General features: G+C 40.6%; 1 protein-coding gene across 1 annotated transcript in view; it reads left to right on the top strand.

The window, feature by feature from the left end:
- Nucleotides 1–22,733, top strand: part of COL4A2 (collagen type IV alpha 2 chain) — a 143,721-nt gene that overhangs the window by 38,525 nt on the left and 82,463 nt on the right. Inside the window, exon 4 of the mRNA XM_063149975.1 lies at nucleotides 3,600–3,680. Within this exon, the coding sequence (XP_063006045.1) occupies nucleotides 3,600–3,680 (81 nt within the window). The remainder of the gene's footprint in view (nucleotides 1–3,599; nucleotides 3,681–22,733) is intronic.

Raw genomic sequence — 22,733 nt, 5'->3', positions numbered from 1 at the left:
ATCCTATAAACCCCATTTCTAGACTCTGCCGAAACTCTGGACTTCTTAGAGATTATACATCATCCAAAACATGAGAAAGACTTGTTGCTGAGAGGCTTCTCAGCAGATATCTTCATACTTGAAGGCCAGTTCTTTCAGCTTGATTACACAAATCCTAGAATATCGTTCTGGTGCAGGAGCACTTCTCTTAATTTAACTGCATACTGAGCTAGTCAGGAGATCCATCTCCCCATCCTTACACTTTCTACAGGGGGTGGATGTCTCTGTGGAAGCTAGTCACCTCCACCCACCTTTGTGGTTGAGAGAAAGCAGTAGGACCTTTCTGGGAGAGATGCAGTCCATCAGTTTAAATGCCAGGATGGGATGAAGCATGTCCTAGATGTGACTGTTCTTGCCACTGACCAAAAAGGCTCCTGCTCCGTTCAAAACAACCACATTGGGTTATCACCATTAGTGTTATGTTCCCAGAAATCTGTTTTCCTCCGGACACAAATAGTTGAGGACTTCAAAGTACATGGTCCATTGCTAAATTTGAAACTTTCAGGTTTTTGCATTCTAATTATTGACTGATATATGTCCATTTGATTTCCCTTCATCTCAGTTGTGGGTCCATGGGTATAATTGTTTTTAGCAAAGTTCTACAAGAATCCTTAACAGACTTATTTTTGAACATTAACAAGCTTGTAAATCATACTGGTTTAGAATGTAACTGCCAGTAATGTAAGATCAAACAACAGTGCAGCAACGTTCAAAAAATTATAAATATTCTAGATATTTGTAATAGTGGAAGATAGTAGAAAATGCTGCATGTGACTAAAAGTTCCCAGAGTCATTCCACTAGCAGTTGAAAAGTGAAGAGGTGGAAATTAGGTAATAAAGAAAGCCCAAGTATAATCAAGAAGAGGTATATTACTGCTGATCTCAAATGCTTTCCCATTATGTTCCCTACCCTTGGAGAATCTTCCAGATTTTTCTTTTCATTATCTGCAGAATCTGTGTGCATAAAAGGATACAAAATGAAAAAATAATGAAAAAAAAAGCTTCCTAAAATTGTGGAAGAAAACAATTGTGTCCCCGTATTAGCTGCTGGTATTGTTACAGCATGCAAATTAAAATATTGGATGGTGGATAGTACACAAACAATGGACCTTGAACTTCCATTTGAAATAAGCATTAGCAGCCTCTTCCATTTTTTTCCTACAAGTGCACAAATATCTTAACATAGTTCTGATTCATTTTCTATTTTCCCCTTGACAACAGTTTACCAAATTTAGAGTCACTATGCTATTTAAAGAAATAAACTTATTGTTCTCATTATTTTTTTTTTCTCAGTAGCAAAACTGAGAACCCACATGATCAAATTACTGTATCTGTCTGTTACTCCTAGGCTGAGATATGCTGTTGTTTACAACACGGACAAAAACAGATTCTAAAAGTTCAGAATTGATTGTTACCAATGGCAGCAATACATAGAACAGTTCTCCTTAAAGTATACCCACATCCTCCAGAAGAATTATGATCACACAGGCCATTCATCTGCATGGCATCCATAAAAATTCATAGAACTATACTCAACTTCAGAAAAGGAACTGTGGGCGAAACTCCGTTAAATGAAGGATACTGAGAAAAAGATGCAAGTTTCATCTGCAAATGGGTTAATAAGAAATAAACTCCACAGAAATAGTGAGGTTTATTTAACTAAAAAATGGACCAACCTGAGCGAACTGCTGGAGTTTATAAAATTGTCTTGATTTAATATTTCCTCTAAACAATAGCTTAAACATAAATCAGAATTCATAACATGACACAGAATTCTGCTACATCCATGAAATAATTTCCTGCATAAAACACCTAACCTAGGTCAGGACATAGTTTCAGTTTGGTGGACTGCTTTGTTCAGTATGAAAATCCTACCTCCTCAATTAAACATGAGGATTCAATATAAAGCTGAAACAAAAGTGTTTTAGTATATAAAAGTACTTAAGATACAGACATGAACCTTCTCATTACAAGCATAAAAACTCGTTTTGGGAACTTTGTATTTCTGTGTATCATAAGATTAAGAGTCTGCTGTACAAATACGACCAAAGCGGGACTTTGGTAATGCTTGGTGCCTGTTCCATACCTTTTATTAATTTGACTGCCAGGGAGATATCCAAATCCCAGAGCTGTGTTTTCAGATACTGTGAAGGCAGAAATGGATACCTGAGAAATGTGACTGAAAAACCTCAGGCATTGAGTAGAGGATTGCTTAGAGCCCCATGGCAGCTTTGGTCCCCACTCTGTTTTAGCTCCTTAAGTCAGCCCTAGAGGCAGGAATAGCAGCATCACTGTCTATTTATGAAACAGCACAGTAGTTCAGAGCACCCATCCTGTTTTGGAGCCTTGTTTATATCTCCTTCACCTCCCTTTCAAGAGATGATGAACTCAAGCTCTGAAGGAGGCAGAAAAGTGAAGGCACTATTTGCTTTAGCCAAGAGGAGAACAAGTGACTTGGAGCCTGACTCTGCACCCTACAGCTGGGTGTCCTTGAGGTTTCATGTGAGGAGCACTGCATGTGAAATGCCCTGAATGAGAGATTCAGGTTTTCTGTAGCCACTAGATTAGACCTCTCTTTTTCTTCTGACTGTATTAATTATTCACCGTGGGCCAAGTCAAGTTCATAAATAGTGATGAGAAATCCCTTGCTCCTTTCCCAGATGACTTACTAGGCTGCTGGGTCATTTTCAGGGGTTCCAGTGTGCTGCAGGCAGGTCTTCACAACATTCCTGATCATTAAGTTACATTTATAAAAGTCACACCACAGCATGCACAGCATCTCTGCTGTTCAGGTTTCTGAACCAGACTGGCTGTGGCTGCTGCATTCTGTGCAGGCACTTGCATGGAATATAAACTCAGTTTGCCTGCCTGTTGAAGTCCATCCAAGGGTTTCTGTGGAGCAGTGCATATTTTGTGATCCATATATTTGTGGCCCAGGCCTACGTGGTTGTGGTCAGGCAGGAGAGATGTAACTGAAGACATTTACTTAAGCTAGGAGTGACTTCTAAATCACAATGGTTGACTGCTAGCAAATTTTTTGCTCTTCCGGAATAGGTGGCTCTAGAAAAAGAGAAAGCAGGAGTTTGGCTCATGATTTTGAACATGATACCTACATCTTCCTTTATGTCCACCAATAAATATTTCAAAATACAGCAACCATTTGGAGCATGTATAGAAGGATGTGCTGCATTGTGACCTAGGACTTAGTACATGTCCCTGAAGAATTCAAGCAGCTGCACTTCTGTGATGTGATATCTATTGCATGTGTCAAAAAAGATATGTGAGATACTGCTCAGCATCAAGCTGCAGTGTTTTGAAAATGTGGAGGGAAATAAATGAAGTAGCATTATATTTCTTGATGCTGATCTCCAAGAACTGGACAGCCACTCACAGTTGTTTCTAAGCATATAGTAAAGAGGTTTCAGCTGTAAATCCAAATCTGATCCTAGTCTTTGCTTTAGCATTTCCCAGCAAGTCTGCTAATCAAAGCTGATTGTGTTGTTTCAGATATTCTAGATGATATCTTCTAACTTTTGTGTTATGTGTGTTCTGGTTTGCAGGGTGGAAAGAAATACACAGGACCATGTGGAGGCAGAGACTGCAGTGGAGGATGTCAGTGTTTCCCTGAAAAAGGAAGCCGTGTAAGTAACATTTTTTCCTGTAAATTGTTCTTGATGGTACAAGTTCAATGCTACACACTTTGCCATAGGTGGACACTAGACTGCTAAGAGTGCTAAAACCATTATTCTTTTTCAGGAAAAAGTTGTTGGTGTTTCATCTTACTTTCTCACAGGCTTGCAGATTTGAAGAAGTGCTTTGTTGTGAATGCCTTGTTATGATATGTAGCAGGCACCTATATCAAAAGATGAGGGCTAAGGAACCTGACAGCCATGACAAGATTAGATCAGAATGATGAAAAGATACCACATACATGCATAGGATATGGACATTTAATGATTTTAGAGATCTTTTCCAACCTAAATGATTCAATAATTCTGTGATTCTATATGATTTCCACTAGAGCAAGAAGGAACCATGCCTGCAAAACCTGAAATCCCTGCTGAAAGGCAACTGTTTAGAATTCCTGGCATTATGTTGTGGCTGACAGTCTGTTCTTCGTTCTGGGAACTAGTGAGGAATGAGGCAGAGGAAGGGAGATGGGGTGGAGGGGATTAGCCACCTGCCACAAAGAGCACTGAGAAATAGGGCAGGGCTCCTATCCTGTATGGCTTGGAGCCCTGGCTGGCAGCTCCTTCTGTACAGCTTGGTCTTCTGCAGCTGAGACAGTGACTCAGCCTTTTCCATCCACCCATCTCTAAGAATAGGTCAGGCAAGAGATGTGGTGGCAGGTCATGTGCTAGTTCTGCTATCACAAACCTCAGAAGATTTTTCAGATTTTTCAGTCCTCTGCCTTCCCTCCACACCGCCAGCCTCCAGTTCCCATTCCCATTGCATTCCTCAAGCTTGACTCCACGTCTGAGTGGAGGGAGAGGTGGCAGGAAAGTCACAGTGTAGGTGGGAGGCAAGGAACATTGCTGTTTACTGCAGAAGTCCTGATGTCTCCATGGAAGTCAGATGATCCTGGGGCCACCATGCCATGGGGAATGTAATGGTTATACTCCCATGGCCTGGCCATGAGCTGCTCATGGTCTGCTTTCCATCACAATAACCCAGTGGCAACCTGATGATCTGAGGACAAACAAGCCTTCCCCTGAGACACAGCTTCCCATTCAGCTGTTACTGCCTTACCCTCATCATCCAGCACATGAAGTTTGGCAAGTGCCTCCTGCCACTTCCCACTTTTGACTGAAAATCAAAAACTGATGCTGTAAGATGCTCACTAGAGTTCATGAAAATATCTATTGCAAAACTATCAACTTTGAAATGTTTTTCATGCTCCTTATTGACTGAATGACCTTGAATTTCAAGTTGCCAAATGTGAAAGAAAAAAGAAGTAGTTAAACTAAACAACTGCATAGGTTGGAAAAGCTGTAAATGTGAAAATATCACAGTAGAGAAACAGTCAGTCACTGACAAGAAGCTCCCTGTGAGTTGCTTCCTATCTAGATTGGTAAAGCGAGGGCAGATTTTATGTACTTGTTTACCACTCTCAGTTTTACCTCAGGAAATTAAGTAAACCCACTTACTAATGAGGTTGGCCTCTCTTTAAATAGATGTTGAAAAAGAGAAAAAGGACATGCTACAAAACATGAATCATATTTTACTGATTGTGGTTAATTGTGCAAGATGTGAAAAAGTATTGGAAAAGGGGATTTACAGAATTCTACACTTCAAAAATCATATTTTATCTGTCTGTAATTTACCTCTCAGAAATGATACACCTCATTCTGATTTAGCATACACTGCCTGTATTTTGAGTCTGCTGATCTTTTCAGATGTCACAACCTCTGTTAAACATCTGGTTTAAGGAACAGGATTGGCCTTTAGAGTCTAGTCAAGTTTGGCATGGCTTCTGGTCTCATGCTAATCCTCAATGGGAATATTTATTTTCACAAAAGCTCAGTATAATCTGGCACAGCACACGTTCTCTGTTCGAGGTGACTCATTGCATGCACAATAGAGGTTCCTGCGTGTTTGCCCTTGTCAGAGTGCCTGAAGCAGTCTGGCAGAGCCTGCTTCTGCAGTGGCTCTCCAGCCCAGGTGCCACAGAGCTGTCACTTGCCTGCAGCTCGGGTAGGAGCAGCACTGCAAGGGTCTGCAGCCAGCTGTCAGCCCTGCCATCCTCTGGAAATTCGCCCTCTGTTAGTGACATATCTAAAACCAGGCAAATTAAAAGCATTTTCTTTGGATTGCTACTAAATGCACATCAGCATCTGTTGAATGAAGTGAATTCACTGAAGTGGTAAAAACAATTGCAAACCGTGGAAGGAGTGAAGGTCTGAAGGAATTCCTGCTCTTTATTTATATGTGCTTCTACTTCATTTGTTGTCATTGTAGTCTTAAGATACAGCATATAAGGAAATAGGCTTAGCTTTATTTGTTGTCTTAATCCAATAACTTTTGTTTTTAAAAAAGGGGTTTTTTGCAAAATATGCCCACTGGTATCTCCTGAGACTCTGTGCTAGAGGCAGAGAGGCACTGTCAAGATGTGCAGAGCTTTATCCAGGCTTTGGTGATCTGGGCCAAGTCTCCAGGTGTAAGGCATCTGGAAGCCCTGTGCTACTGTCTACACTGCTTTTGGTTCAGGACTGGTGAGGATAGGCACAAAGGCACAGGAAAGCTGATTCCTGCTTCACAGAGGCAGTTTCTAGGGGCAAAAGGCTACCTAGCACAAATCATGCACCCACCTAGCAGGCCTACTGGAAGGAGATATGTGGGTTTAGGTTTTCTCTACTCTGTTTTGCCTGGGCTTGACCCTGCAGCTTTCACTGGGCTCACACACAGCTGAAATCCAGTGGGAACAGAAAAATAAAGCAGCAGAAGCATGATCTGCCCACTGTAGTGGTGGAGGAGTTGCTGCAGCTAAGTAAAAGCATCATCTAGCCTGCAACCTCCTGCCTCTCATCTGAGCTGCTCCTAGGGCTGTGAGGACACCTGCAAATTACACTTTCTTCTTCATTCCCAAAAGGAAAGCTGGTCAAATCCAAATGTGCAGAGAATCAGGACATTGCTGATAACTGTGTTTGCAACTCACAGCAAATGCTGAGTTGTTTCTTGGAGAACTTTCTCCAAAGAAATGTCTTTCAGGCCATACACAATCCCCTTGAAGTTCCCACCTCCAATCCTGCTTTGTGTTCACATCTTCATAGTAGAAAGAGTAATCTTCCTTCTGTAAGCGGGTTTTGGTATTCCCAGTCTTTAATGGCATTCTAGTCTTTGTTCTTTTCACTTCAGCCCAGTTATGTTCCAGTTGTATTTACTGTTAGCTGGCTACAAATACCCAGTCTAGGTAGATGGAGCAGGGGCTGCAGGAGCCAGGCTTGGGGACCAGCCTTAGCCTCATCTCCCCTTCTCACAGTGGGCAAAAACTCAGTGGAGTTACAGTGCAAATCAAAGCTCCTGAAGGAGTGTTCAAATCCACATGACCATGGTATGACCAAGAAACCATAGTATAAGCCTCAGTGGAGGACACAGAGTGAGAAGGCAGAGCAAAGACAGCAGACTTTTCTCCCTGAGACAGATTCATCTTCTAATTTTCTTCTATGGCAACTTCTCCTAAATTGTTCTCCTACAACAGGAGACGTACCCTTTCCCTAAGGTGCATTTGAAGAACATAATATAAGGAGTACACAGATGCCTGGGTATGAGGGAAAAGAGTAAAGGGAAACACTGATATGGTATTGAAATTCTGTTTTGAATGAAATGGAAAGCCTAATTGAAATGAATTTTTTAAAATATGGGGTTTTTTCTTTTTTCCTCAAGAGTTTTATTGCAGCCCCTAAAATCTTGAGACATATAGTTCTTTGCAAACCATGCATTGCTCAGAGAACAATATATGTGCCTTAAAATTTGTTAAACATTAATGCACTTATGTAGGAAACGATAACTCCATTCAGTACAATGGCCAACTGTTTGATCCATTGAAGTTCATAATCAGCCTCACTTCATCACCAGCCTAGAAGGCTTTATAGAAAGTGGAAGTGAGTAGAAATCTTTTTGATCTTTGTATAGAGTGAGAAATTGCATTCTTTTGTACTTCCCAAGTCAAGCGTCTAACAGTGCTCGAGCCATTTAGCCATTGTTTTTGCAAGGGGCTGGATTCATGGAAACTGAAATTATAAGACAGCTTTGTGTCCCCCCATAAAGGCCACTTCTTGGGAAAGCCCAAACATTTATTTTTAACCTAGACTGATATGAGTGTTCACTAGCAGTCCTTTACAGCTGTTCTATTGCTTTCACTGATGCAGTGGCCAAGGGCAAGCTATTACCAGTACACCTAAAATTACTTCTGTCTGCTTTTGGATGCTGCACAGTTGGGAAATGTAGTGTGTGATATTTGCTTGCAAACATTTTCCATACAAGTTTAAGCCTTAACACATGGGCTAGATTTAGAAGTGTTTCTTCGTAATTAAAAACAAACAACAAAACAGAACACACGAATATTCTAAAGTCAACTCCATTATTAAATTGTAGGGAAATGTTTAAATCCAATAAAATAATTTTATCAACTGTTAGTGTAATTCTTGTACATCATAATTAACTGGCTTCCAAGCTGGTATAGTGGCAGTAGCTCCTTGTAAGTCTGTTGGTGTAAACTGATATATCTGATTAAATCTGATTTTTTTTTCTCCACAAAATAATAACATTAGAAGCATCTTCTTAATTATTCATCTAGCTCACTATTCTGTTCCCAAAAGTGAACTGCCATAAGACATGCTATTTATAGGGAGCACAGAGTTCTGGCAATTTTCTGCAGTCCATTCACTTGCACCCAAGATAACCTGATTTAAATATTCCTTCGGTATCTGTGTTTTGTCCTGAATTTTTCCAATCCTTTTTTGAAGCTACTGTAACTGTGTGTCTTTGCAACCTCCAGTGGCACTATTCAAATGATATAAATTCTGTAAATCACTGTGTGACCTGTTCTAAGCAAAGCTCCCTCTGGTTTCCTCAAATACACCCTATTTCCAGTACTGGGAGATTTTGAGTAAGTCTGTGTTTAGGTTACTCACTGTTTCCCTAATTTTGTAAATCTCAGTTATATTCCCTCTCAGCTTTCTCTTCTCCAAAAGGGTTAGTCACAGCCTTTTTAGGTTCTCTTTGGAAGGTGACATTCTAGCCCTTAGTCCCTTTACTCTCTCATTCTGTGGCAGACCAGAACTGTACCTATCCAGTTTGGTGGGGTCCTTCTGGATGTCCCAGCATGATAAATCACCAGATCTCCCCATTCCTCAGCACCGGCATCATATTGAACAACCTAAGAGGGATTAGTATCATCTACAGTTACTCAGATGTTTCACAGGTCAGTCCCTTCTGTAGATCACCATTGGAATCTTTGCAAAAAACCAGTTACAGCATGTCTGAGAGGACCCACTGGTGTTATGTCTTCATTTTGAAATGTGACCATCAGTTACTATTCTCTTCTTCCCATCCTTTAACAGCCTTCAGTCCATAAGAGCACCTCTCTTACAACACCAAGATAATTTATTTTAAAAGCTTCAGCGAAGCATTTTAAAAAACAGTTTTGAAAATCCAAATACATTGTAGTCACTAAGGCTTGCTTTACCATGATTATCCCTGAGCTCAGTTATTGTGTTCCTTAAGGTGGACTACTGCCTTGCCAAACAGGAAAGTGAAATAAACTGGCCCACAGTTCTCAAAGTTTCCTCTTGAGCCCCCTTTCCACATGGAAGCTTGGTTGGCACCAGCCCACTGGTGCAGTGGGGTTTGTAATGCTGGGTCACACACTTTGGCCAGCAGTTCTGCAGTTTCACTCTTGAGTTCCTCCAGAAGTCATGGGTGAACGTCCCCACTGGTGTTCACTTAGTAACACCTGCCTTACCTGTTTTGTCTACTACTTCCTTCATACTTACCTGAAATAATTCTGTCTCAAGGAATAGAGATCTTCTCAAGTACCCTCAGCAGAAAAGACCTCTGCAGAGAAGTCACCAAGTTTCTCTGCTATGGCCTTACTATCCCCAAGTGCCCCTTATGAGCCCTTGGCATCACATGGTGCTGCTATTTCCCTTGATGGCTTTTTGTTTTCCTTTAAACATCTTTTTACTATCAGCTTGGTTATCTTCTGCAAAATTTTCTCATTCATTTTTAGCCATCCTAGTTGCCATTTACTCTTTATCTGTTTTTTATGGGCTTTCCTGTTCATTTCAGCAATTTTTTAAATGCCAACCCTTTTGCCTACAATAGCCTCCTTAGTTTTTTTATTAGCTGCGCAGGGTTTTTATTGAACCATTTTACTTTCTTTTTGATATGTAACACATAGTTTACTGGGATTTTTAATACAGTGTTTTTGAAAAGCCTCCAGGTTGCTTTAGGCTTCTTGCCTTTTTGACTGCTTTTTAAGACTTTTACTATTTTTGTGATTTTTATGCATTTCCCCTTCTTGAAATTGGATATCTGTGTGATGTATTTGTTTGACTTACTTTATCCCAGTGCTCTACAACATTCAATTCAGTTATATTTTGAAACTCTTGCAGAGCAGTTCTCCCAGTGGTACCTCTTGAAGCAGGTTTTGAGACTAAACCCAGAGCAGCATTCTTTCTTATGGGTCTCAGTGTTTATTGTGCTAAGGAATAAGTCAGTTAGTGGGTCTAATACTTTTATTTCCTTATCACATCTGGATGAGGCATTGTGCCTGACAGTATCTGGGTAGTTGGAATTGACCAGTATTGCTACCTGACCTAGTTGTTCAGCTTTTCTAATTTCACTGAGTATTTAATTATTGGCATCTTTAACAGAGGAATCCTAAATACAAACCAAGTCCTACCTTTCTGTTATTTCCACCGACAAGGGCTCCTAATGTTCCCCTCCTCCCTATTTTTTTCTGTAACACTTTGTTGTAGCCTTCACATATTGTGCCATTGCCCTGTCTTGTATCTTATTTTCTATCGTTTCTGTAAAGTAAATGGACTAGTCTATGTATGCTACAGGTCATCCTCCTTTCACCACCACAAGATGCCTTTTATATCAGGGTTGTCATTTATTGCCAGGTAGCATAATTGCATAATCTTACTCTTTAGATTTCTAGCATTGCTGTAGAAGCACTTAGAGCTTTTGACCATCCTCTGTTGCAAGCACCATTCAAGTGGAGTTGTAAATGGTGTTATTTACCTTACCTATTCCACAAAGCTGGCCAGGAACTCAGTCTCCCACACAGCTGCCTTGAGTTAATCCCCTTGGACCCCCCTGTTCTACTTTCCCTCACAAGGGGTAAAATACAGAATTGTGACCACTGGTCACCAGTCCCTCCCACCAGAACAAATTCCTATCTGGCAATCTCATGGGCTCTGCTCCCTTTGCACTTAGCAGCCCTTTCAGTCCTCTCAGCTGTTCCAAATCCAGCTCTCTGTGTCAACTCATCAAGCCTCCTGCTGCCATCACCTGCCTTGTCCTCTCCTGGAAGATTCTCTCTGTCCCAGGAGCATCCTCACACCCAGCAGACATTATAGTCAGCTAGAGCTTATCAGCTTAGAGTTTATCAGAGATTTGGTCCCTTCTTCCAGGCTGATCATCCACCTTCCCTCTGTCTGACAACCCCTAAACACTTGTTAGATCAGCATCAAGATTTTGTGGGATTTTTTTGATGGTCAGCAAGACAGAAATGGGTTGGAAAATGTCGTGTTTGCTCTCCAGTGTTTGCCATATACAAAGCTTTGGGAGTGAACTTGATCCCATATTCCTGAAGTATTGTCAGATTCTGCAGCAGAATGGATAGAAGTACCAAAAATTGGTGCTTCAAAATCTCACATTGCTTCATAGACCAAGGTTAAGTCTCTGGAAAATTCCCAGAGGAAAAGCTACCCTCTGAGGGAAGGTATTTGGAGGTGTTTGTAATGCTAACAGATTTAAAAGTAAAGTGCCTGTGGTATTAATGAGCACTATACATGGGATGGGATGGGATAACACTCTTCATTATTTCAATGCTGTAATTGAGTTGGGTGTGGTACTTCAAGATTTAATTTTCTTTTTTTCTCTGGTCAAGGTGATAGAGGAGAGCAGCTCCATTGGCAAAAGACAGGAAAAGTGTTCCTGTAAAATCTGTTTAACAGTGTGAAGCTAAATTCTGCTTTCAGATACATGCATACAGTTTTCTTTTGCACATGTTTGTGAGGGTGGTTTCAAATGAATGGTTTTTTTAAGTTTATACTTTTAAAACTCAGCCTTACAAGGTCTTGCCAGCATACACAAATGCCTGAACCCTTGATATTGTTCCATAGGCACCTGCATCTTGGGTATAAGGTTTAATTGCATGAACTGTTAGCAGCAAACAGGCCCAAAATCTTTAGAGTTCACTAGCAAAGGCAGGCAGTGTACAGGTTTGCTTGACAAAACTTGAACTTGTGTCAATCTGAAACTTGATATCTTTATGACCTAATGTTTTATTAATGAGCATTGATTTACCTGGGCTACACTGAAAATTAATCAACCATGTAGTGGGATAGTTATGTTGTTTGCTAATTGCTGTCCTTTAGTGCATTTGTCTTGAAATTTTTTTGAGTGAAATATGCATGTTTCCTTTTTTTTTTTTTTTCCCCTAAGCTCTGTTTATACATGTTTAGTCAACATCAGAGATCTTTTTGAACTAGTGGATGGAGATTAGATAACTTTCCCATGAGCAAGAAGCTCTACTTCCCTTATATGCATTCTACACAAAATCTGAGATTTGGGAAGCAGTGAAAGGTCTTCCTCAGAATCTCTTTCAAATTAAAAAAATGCAAGATATATTAAAATGCAAATCAGGGTGTTTTGTTTCAGTATATGCAGGAGTGCAATTAAACATTCACACAGAAATCACATTTTCATTTGTAAATGTTCAGAACATTTTAAAGAATATTTAAAAGATAAAATTAACTCAAATGGAGACTTTCTTTCAAATCAAACAAAATATGCATATTGACCAAAAACTTTTTTTTTTTACTCCTTGTTACCCTTTTGCTCTTTTGCAGAACATTTCTATTTCACCAGATATGAAACATTGTTTTATTTCATAAGTAATGTATAGAAATTGTATTTATTTGTAATCCAAAGGAATAGAAGACTTTTTAAGCCCATGCCATGGTAACAATTTGCACTCCCTGCCTTTTGCTCCAGCCCTGAAAGCAAAATTCCTTCAAAGCCTTTTCAAATCGAATGTACAGAACTGTACAGAAGGAAAGAAGAATGATACTTTAATTAAAGGTAGTCAAAAGGACACATTCACCTTTTTATTTCCATTTTCAGTTTAATAATTTTAAACTCCCCTGGACTGACATATATTGTCTCCAGCAAAATAGGGGCCAGGTATGTAGCATTAATGCAGATACTGCACCTTCCTCCTAAAGCCCAAGGTTAGACCTGTGCAGATACTTCTATGACCTTGTATCAGAAACGTTTACAATCTCAGCTGATGTGATGAGAAAACAATTCAACAGCATTGGACAAAGCTCAAGAATTTGTGTCATCAATCAGAATGAATACCAAGGTTGCATAAGTTTGTTTAAACAAACTTATGACTGAAGTCAATATGCTGGATTAACTATTGGCGTTGTAGATTCAGCTCTTCCATTTGAAATGACACCATCTGATGCCTTTTGCATTACCTATGTGATCTGTTGATTTATGGGCTTGTTACACTCATTGAAAAAGCAAATCTTATGGTAGTTTGCTAATAAATCAAGAAGGTATTTCACTGATATTTCAGGATTTATTTCGAGGTCAGCATTTTTAAGAGTGTATTTGAACACCTGCATTTCACAAATTTGAATGAGAGATGGAGAGAAAATGCAAGAGAAATCACAGTAAGAAATCGAGAATCATTTTATTTCAGAAAATAAAACAAGACTTAAAATTTAATTCTAGAAAAGTTAACTCTAGTGAAGAACTAATAGAAAGGAGACTTTCTGGAGATGAATATTGCAAAGTTAACTTTGGTGATAATAGCCAATGCTGAGATAAGAATCCTTTGGATGCAATTCACAACTATTTAAAAATATTGCCATACCTTTTTTCTTGGATGGCTTTTATTTTATCCTTTCTGTCTTCCTATGAAATCCTGCAAGTATATCTTACCTTATTTAGAAAATAAGTACCTGAAATTAGAGAATGTCACTAGTGTCTACTCATCTGCCACCTTTCCATACATTGGGGCCAACAGTGTCTGCGTAGCACAGCACACCCTCCTGTATGTATGTATGTGTGCATTTATGTGTGTGTGTATGTATGTATGTATGTATGTATGTGTGTGTGTATGCACGTGTGTCAGCTCTGTTGGGTAGGAGTTTCCCACCATGGAGTGCTCACAGTGCCAAGGGTGTGATCCCTGGATGGGCCATTCACTCAAGAGTTGGATGGATGATGCTTATGGGCCCCTTCCAACAGAGAATATTCTGTCATTCTGTATCATTGATCTTTTTATTTGGTTTTCACATATGAATTCCACTTCATTAAGGAAATTAAATGCACTGTCAGGATTGCTTTCAGAAAATTGTGTTATTGATTTGGTTACACCGTCAGGCTTTGACTGCTAGCACTCATACAGTTCAACTACTGCACAAAAGTATTATTTGTGCTTTCAGCCAAGTTTTGCAATTTCTGCTTACTGTGAGAAGAAGTTTAAAGATAGAGCAGCGGGGGGATGATGGTTTTACTCTGTGACTGGGTAGCTCACACAGGCATCCAAGAGGGATAATCCAGGTCATCCTTTAGCACTTAAATTATTCTCCAGAGATTGTAAATGTTTCTCATGACATATGTCTGAGGCTTTACAAATTTCTCAAATGGTGCTTGTTTCTATTTTCTGTATTTTTTGTCACATGGGAGCAAGTAACATTGACCCATTTTCCTTTTGTCTGCTTTGCTAAGTACCAAACTATTAGTGGAATCCTTTGAGTCTGACCTGGAGAGACCAGGAATGTGGGAATGGGCAGGCTGTCATCTCAAACAGTATCTGCCGAGGCAGACTGAGCCTGCTCTCAGCGTTTTCTTACTGACACTTAAGAAAATAAATGTTCTTTATTAACCTCAGTTAGTACAAAAGGTTTCCAAATCATCTTCAGTGTCTTTGCATAATGAACCAGACAGTTGAAGTATACCTGTTTCCATTACATGTATCTGGAAAATTATGACAAATGTTAAAATATATTTTATTGACCATTAGATATGGACTTTGAGAGTATGCAGAAAGAAGATCTTGAAGGATAGAAATCTGTGTTTTATGCACAGAGAACAGCTCTAGACAATGAATAAAGCTGAAAGCCCAAACAAATAAAGCATCCGTGCAGCATTTTTTCTCCCATAGGCTAAAACTATTTTTCTATGAAAAGACTGTATAAGTCTGTAAAATTCCTTTCTGTCTACTGCTATCATAGATGCCCAGCAAAGAAAAGTACTTTGGGGTTTTTTATGGTTTTGGCTTGTTTTTTTTTTTTTATCTGGTATGGGTCATGGTTGTTTGATTAAATTCTGTGTTTACCTATTGCTTATTTAGTATTATTTATTATTTATTATTTACTTAGCAAAACTAATTTTTTGTAAATATAGTATCACTGGTTAAAGATATGTTATTAGCCCATATAAACTTGTTTAAACCAGGCTTATTTGTCCCCAAGATTGTTGGCAAAGTCCCACAGAGGTGTAAGAGCAAAGAAGAAAGTTGTACTTGCAATCCTCCCCAGTACAAATTGTTTCACTCCATTCAGAGTATGGCAACTTGCATAGTCTTTCTGTCCAATCAAATGAAGACTTGGATATGTCTGTATTATTTTATCTGATCTAAATACCCCTTTTTCTCTATAAATCACCTTTTGGCTGTTTTTTAGTTTCTAGACCCCCTACTTTTCTCTTTCTTTGGTGAACTGTTATCTACTCTCAAGCATGCAACATCTTTTCCTTTTCCATTTCACCACCCTTTATCTGTTAAAGGCTTCCTACAAGGGACTTCCTGTCTTGATAGCCTGGAAGAGGAATGAGGGAAGCTGGTTTTGGGATGAGGTCTCCCTCCTGTAACGCAGGATGCCATGGTCTTTGCAGCTGTCTGGGCTTGTCTGTGTTAGGATATGAGCTCCTTGGGCAGGAGCTGTTTGCTTGTGGCTCTTTGTATGGTGCCAAATGCATTGCTAACCCTTCCAGGTTTGGGGCAGAGGTAGCATCATGCAGAGGGGCACAGTGACAGCTTCTTTCCAGTGCACGGGGACTGCAGCAGCAAAGGGCTCAAAGGCACCACATGATGCTGTGGGTGTTGGACCCATATATATTCCTTATTCCAGTATTTAATGAGGGAATGCACTGGCATGCAGATTTATGGATAAAATGTTTTTTCCACAGGAAACTGTTCAGTTCAAATATGACTGTGCTGCTACTGCAGAGTATCCCTTACCACTGTGAGACTGACCCCTTTCCATGGCAGTGCTGGACAAGCTGCATGAGCCCAATCTTGACCTTCAGCCCCTCCTCAGAGAGTGAGGCTGCAGGACAGAGGAGGAGTGGGCTCCCTGTGTGAGGAGGATGTTATTGTTGTCCCCTGCAGCTCCTCATCCTTATCCCCTGCCACTGGAGCAGAGGCAGAGGTGGATGTGCTGGCTGAGGACAGATCCATTTGTTTTTCTTGTTGTTACAAGACCTCACAAACCAAACTGTGGAGTCTGTGCTCTGCTGCCTCATACCTGGTGCTGCCAGCAAGGTCTCAACCGCCCTGCACAGCTGCATAAAAAATAAAAAACCACATAAAACCGCTCAGGATTGCAGCCCCCATACAGCTCCTCCCTCTCCTCTCCTCAGCTGGCTTCCCTCCTTCAGACGGTTGCAGAGTTGGTTTTGCTAAATGACATAAGGTTATAATAAATCAAGTGAGAAGATTTGTGTTGTGCTTCCTACTGTATAGGAGAGGTCCATATGGTTTAATTACTTCCTCTGTAGGTCAGATATATATGTACAAAATCTCTGAAGTCATGTGTAACTGCCAAGATCCTATGGTGTGGTTTGAAACATCCATGCAGTGAACTCTCAAATCCTGCAGATGTGCCATGAAATATAAATGTAAAATAGAAGAAGTCATATTATCCAGTTAAACAACAGCATTAAAATTAGAGAAGTTGATGGAGAGATCCAGAATTCAGCACAGTGGAGGAGGGGGGGAAAAAACCAAAATACTTATTTGAGGCAGAATAGAGTTTTACCATCAAAGGAGAAGAAAAAAAATATTACACACACACTCATATCCCACACATCCCCCTAAAAACAGCAGAGCAGCCTGAGGAGAGAAACCATGTCAAAGACAGCTGCTTAGTGAACTGTAAAGCCATCTGAAAAGTGTAATCACAAAATAAATCTGCTGATACAGCTTTCGCCACCATAGAAAATTCTGCTAGGCCACGTAGACCTGCAGACCCAAGATTGTGGATGGGTCTATGCACCGAGCCACAGTCAGTGTCTCGGCAGGGAGCTGCTCACCCCTGCCTCTTTAGAGCTATTTTCTCAGGGCCTCCCAGGCATGTAGAGGCATATTTTCAATCTGGCACAATGGCTCAAGCATCTCTGGAGTAGGGAATGGTATGTGCTGGAGTGATGTTAAAGGTGCAGGGCAACTCCATGGGATCAAGCATGTCTGGGGCCTGACCTGCAGTGGTAACCTTGGTCAAGTGAACTAGAGAACAGGCTTGCTTCTGCTGCCAGCATCCTCCTGTGTCATACCTCTAAAGATGCCTGAGCTATTCCAGATACATGGGAAGTGGAGAGCAGGTCTGTTGAGGCTAGTCTGGATCCATGACTACCAACAAGACCAAGGAAAATCAGCTTGCTTCGTGAGGAAGCACCCTTGGGAAGAAACAGAGTGTCCTTGGGCTACCCCTGCAAGCGGCCCTGACACTGCTCCAAGGTGCCAGCTCTAAGCAGGACACTTCAGCCCATGCTCCACTGTGGTATAAGGTGTGCAGAACAAGAAATGTGCAGAGGGGTGGGGGTGCTCCCCCTCAGGGGATGCAGACCTTCCTGCCCCCTGCACGTCCCTCCTCAGCATGTCCAGTCCTCGCTGGAGGGACACATGACACCACAAGAGAGCTACTCTCTCTGGTAAAGCCATCAAAGATGGCTATACATTACTGCCACTGTGATAGTTTTACTAAGTAATAGTTTCTGCTATACAATGCCAATTGTATCAGTCATGTGTACATTTAATCAGCAAAAATCCTCTATATCATTTCAGCATCTCCTGCCTAAGCATGGCAGTTTGGCTCCTCATGTCCACCAAACCAAATACACACTAAATACCATTCTCAGTAAGCATACTTTTTTTTATAAAAGCCCAAACATAAATAAATATACACATCATATTGTCAGCCTGTGGCTGTGGGTTGGTGCATTTACACAGCTGCAATTTGGGCTGTTGTTTACTCTTCTCCTCATAGACATTGTGTTCTGGTTTCTCCCTGTAAGGATTTTCCTTCTCTACCTATTCTTAGTCCTAGATAGAGAACTGTCCTAACTTATCTATGTTGTGTGACTTTAGTGACTTCAAAGATGTTTTGTATGGTGTCAATCAGAGCACCAACTGGCTAAATAAACCTTCCTTGCAATGAGGCATAATTGTAAAGCTAAATGTGTTCCTGCCTCTGTGTACTAAATCAACTACTAAATCAACAGGAGTCCTTTTTGTGGGATAAACATACTTCTCTGTCATGTATTTACAGTCACTGGAACACTCCTGCAGCCAGTTGTGAATCCTTTGCTTCAAGAAGAGATCTTTTATACTGGGGGTTTTTTTGTTTTGTTTTTTTTTTTTACATTCCCATGTCTTTAAACCAAATTCTGTTTAAGATCTCAGGAAGTGTCTGCAGTTAGAGGCTGCAGAGCTGTTATCTGTATCCAGTGGAATACTGTTTCATTTTCAGTTCAGTTCAGAGCATTCCCATCATGAAATTCAATGCCTAGTATCATTTAATAATTGTTCATCTCTTCCTGCCATTTGTTTATTCAAACATATACCACGATTTTCAGAAAAAAGATTGTTCAGCTCATGTTGTCTCAATTATTATAATGTATTCTTGTCATGAAGTGAAATACAGGTCAAACTTTAACTTATCCCTATTTTAGTTCAAGGATAAACTTCCTCAAAATTCCCTCTTTACAAAATCTAGTAATTCCTAGGGCCTTGTAACCTCTGTCAATAAACCTGTATCTTTAAGCAAGCACATGATCCCTTTTATTCACGTGTCACAAATTAATCCCTTTAGCTGCAGGTCTCTGTGAGCTGTGGGGTGTATCCCACCCCAGCCTTATGCTTGCCAGACTGCAGCTATTGCCACCAGACACAATTTGGCTGAGGTCCTGCAAAAAGGACTATTCCAGTTTGATCACATATTCTAGCTGCTGGTCTGATTAGCTTTCAGAACTGAAATTTGTCTAGAAGTAAACTTTGGCTTTTTAAGACCTAACTAAGCATCTCAGAATTCTTGAGAGGCTCGAGTGTGTTTTGTAAGAAAGCAGAAGCGTCACAGGCAAATTACATTGTGTTCGACCAGGGAAGACCCAGGTGCTTTAAATCAAAACTGCAGCAGTAAGGAAGACATTCCAGAGGGTCCAGGAGGGAAATGCTTAAGCTTCCAGCTTAGTCTTCTGTGAGAACCTTTCAGTTTCTTGTAATGGAAATAGGAAATAGCCATCTTTGCTTAAATTTGACTGTCAGGGGAGAATTGAGATAAAATTGTCTGGAGATACTAATTACTACTCTCCAAAGCAAAATATTATTGAGATTTCCTTCCTAGAAGTGCCTCCTTCCCTGGGCACAAAGCTTTTGGTGTAATCACAGGACAAGCAGAAGTTTCCTTGAGTTGCTTAGAATGGGCTGAAAGGAGGAGAGGATGGTAGTAAAACAGAGAAACTGTAGAAGTATACATAGCGATATGTATACCAAACAAAAGGCAAGTCTTTCAAACACAACACTAATATTTAGATACAAAAGTGTCATGAGGTAAGCAGAGACAAAGCAAAGCAAACCTCAGCAAGAAACTGCTGTTAAGAACTAGTGACTGAAGAAAAAGCATTTCAAGCTTGAAACAAGTATTTCTTTTCCTGGGAGAGGAAATGTTGCACAACCCACAAACACTCCAGGATGCAGGAGCATCAGCCAGCTGATGACTGATGAATTTAATTTACTTCCTATCTGACTTCTGAATAGTCAGGCAGTTGAAATTGCTAAGAATAAATTCTGATGGGGGCTGTGAAACAATCCCCTGCTTTGTTTATCACCCTGAAACTGGGGCCAGTTTAGTCTATGTCCAGAGCATGTGCCTTTGTGTGATGCCTTGGTGCTTGTAGTGCTCTCTTGGCTTTTACCAGCTTTCAGCCTGACACTTGTGCTCCTCCAGATTCTCTTACAGCCAGTCAGATGTGTCCCTGAAGTGATGTAATCTCCTCTGTTCCTGTCAGTGTGAGATGTATTTTTACTGCTTTGGGGCTGGTGAAAATGGAGCTTGAGTTAATATGAACTGCACATTTGCTTCTGTTATGTGCAACTGAGTGTGTTCCTGTAACCGCTTCAGAATGCTGTTACTTTTATCCCTATATTTCCTGTGTTCTGTCCCTCTCTCTTTGGTCAGGGTATTACATGTCTCAGTGTCTCAGCTAGGTGAGATGCTAGGGATAGCCCCCCTGCACTTTTTATTCCAAGGTTTTAACTGAGATCTTTAGGATGTGAAAGCAGTTTCTCTTGATATTCAAAATGGTTGAGCTATGGGTTACCTGAGTTTTTGATAGGACTCTTTTAATGAAGAACTCCAAACAAAACTCTTTCCTTAGAGGAAAGCTAAACAAACATAGAAATCAGAAATTTGAACAGATTTGTGAAAGCTTCTCAAAGGGAATTTACCTCATCTTACTCCTATGAATTGACTTACTATCATTCAACTGAAGTTGCAACCATCACCTATTCTTCACCTGCTCTCTGTGTTTTCCTCAGAAGAGGCAGCACTCAGCAGCACCTGGTACTGCTGACTTGCTCATGGATAGAAGCAGAAATTCACTTACAAAATCCTGACCTGCTCATCCAGTTGTCAATCCTGTGTAATTCATCTCTTGTGTAATCCACAATCAGGTATAAAAAGATGTTTGAAATTACAACTATTTGAACTGTTTTTCCCTTTGTGCATTATTCTGTACCGAACTATAACTATCTGCATCCATCTGACCCTAAAGTCCCTCTTCTACCCATTGAACATTTTTGTTCACTTATTTTCAAAAACACAGCCCCTTCTTGTGCTGGTACATCATCCTGGGCCACCAGGGCCCACCTTTCCTCTCTGACTCTCATTCCCAATCATTTTTTAGTGATGAAAAGAAGCCTTGATTCTGGTTTCTTAGACACCTCCAGCTGGCAGCCTCCATCAACCTCTTCACCCAGCCTGGTGTGTGCCCCCGTTCATGCTCCGTGCTGCCTCAATGCTTGTTGAAAAGGGTCAGGGAACTGGCTCTCAGTTTCCACATCTGTCCCAGGCTGGTTTGGAAGGATAGCTGCAGAAATTATTCCCCAGAAGCTCCTCAGCTTTGGGCAGTGGACTCCCACCCAGGTGTCTGTGGGGCTGATGCTGCTCCACGCAACTGGCTGTCAAAGGTACCCCACAGACAGACAGACAGACAGACAGACAGACAGACACACACACACACACACCACACACACACACACACACACACACACACGGGGTGCTCTATGATCCCAGAGCCTGGTCCTGAAAAGGAGCCCTGAGGGTTTGGGGACACTCCAAAGGAAATGCAGGATCTTCCCACATTTCAGCTGCTGGGAATGAAAAGCTTTGCTGAGTGCATGAAACTTTACAAAGGTTTGTATCTTGCTCACGTGCCAGGCGAAGGTCAAAAGTTGCTTCCCTGACACAAAATCCTTTTCCTTAGTGAGTAGGGGAGGAAACAGAATCCTTGAAAGAAAGAGGTCCCCAGGAGATGCACCCAGAGATCAAGGCAGACCTGTACCATGACCCAGTGTGGGCAGTGCAGGGGCTGACAGTGTGCCTCAGCTCTTCAGGTTTCCATGTGTGCCCCATGTCAGGAAACTCAGCAGGAGCATTTCTGATCTAAAACTGGTAATTGATAGCATGCACCAGCTCAGGGATTGCCCTGGGAAGCCATGGTATAGGGAAGAGGCACATCAAATAGATTAACAGGTAATAACAATTTTTGTGTTTCAGAGTTCAGGATTATCACATATTTAATTCCATGCACTGCACCTTCTTATTCAGATACCACCATTCCAATACATTCTTTCTAACTTAATTTTGAAGTTCAAAGAGAAGAAATAGTGGGATCTATGTTCTGGATTGTACGTTGCAGTTTAGTGCATTTGTTTCTCTGGAATGAAGGGATGTGAATCATATGCATTAGGAACAAATGAACAATCCAAACAGGTGCTGCAGTTAGATACTGTATGTGAAGGGAAAAAACCCAAACAAACAAAGCTCACATCTCTTCAGTGGTTTGTTTTTTTTTTTTTTTTTTCCTTTTACATTTTAGCCAGATGTCATGCAAGTATTTTGGTACTGCTTTTGTGAACACTCTTGAAGTTTTACAGAAAGCTGACAAATGGAAAGACTATAAACGTATGTGCATTTCCCAGATGAACCATGCTTGCCAACCAGTGCATAGGAACAAAGAGAGTTAAGTCAAAGCAGAGAAGTTCCTCTGAGCATTTTGATTATGAGAAGATTTGTGGGGCTTAGCTTTAATAACCATAAAATACTTCAAACTGGTTTCTTAATGTCAGCATTATTTATTTTCAGAGCAAAGTTCAGAAAATCTTGAATTATTGTATATGATTTTTTTTGCATGTCTTGGCTCCTTCAAATACACATATGTATACTTTCTTTTTCAGAAGTGATAGATTGCCAAGTTATCTGACCTCTCAAGAGAGGAAGTTGGGAGGACAGTTTAGTAACATTTTCTTTCATTCCCAATGTGGAATAAGATCAAAAAAATATGTATTTTAAATTCTGTTAATAGCCTTATCTTTTCTAAACCATAAGGTACTGGCAAAATAACAGTGCAAGTAAACATGGCTCTTGATGCACCACATTAAAAAA

This window comes from Melospiza melodia, chromosome 2, assembly GCF_035770615.1.
Source record: "Melospiza melodia melodia isolate bMelMel2 chromosome 2, bMelMel2.pri, whole genome shotgun sequence".
NCBI lineage: Eukaryota > Metazoa > Chordata > Aves > Passeriformes > Passerellidae > Melospiza > Melospiza melodia.
The sequence above is the reverse complement of the archived record's forward strand: the minus strand, read 5'-3'. Positions and strand labels throughout refer to the sequence as shown.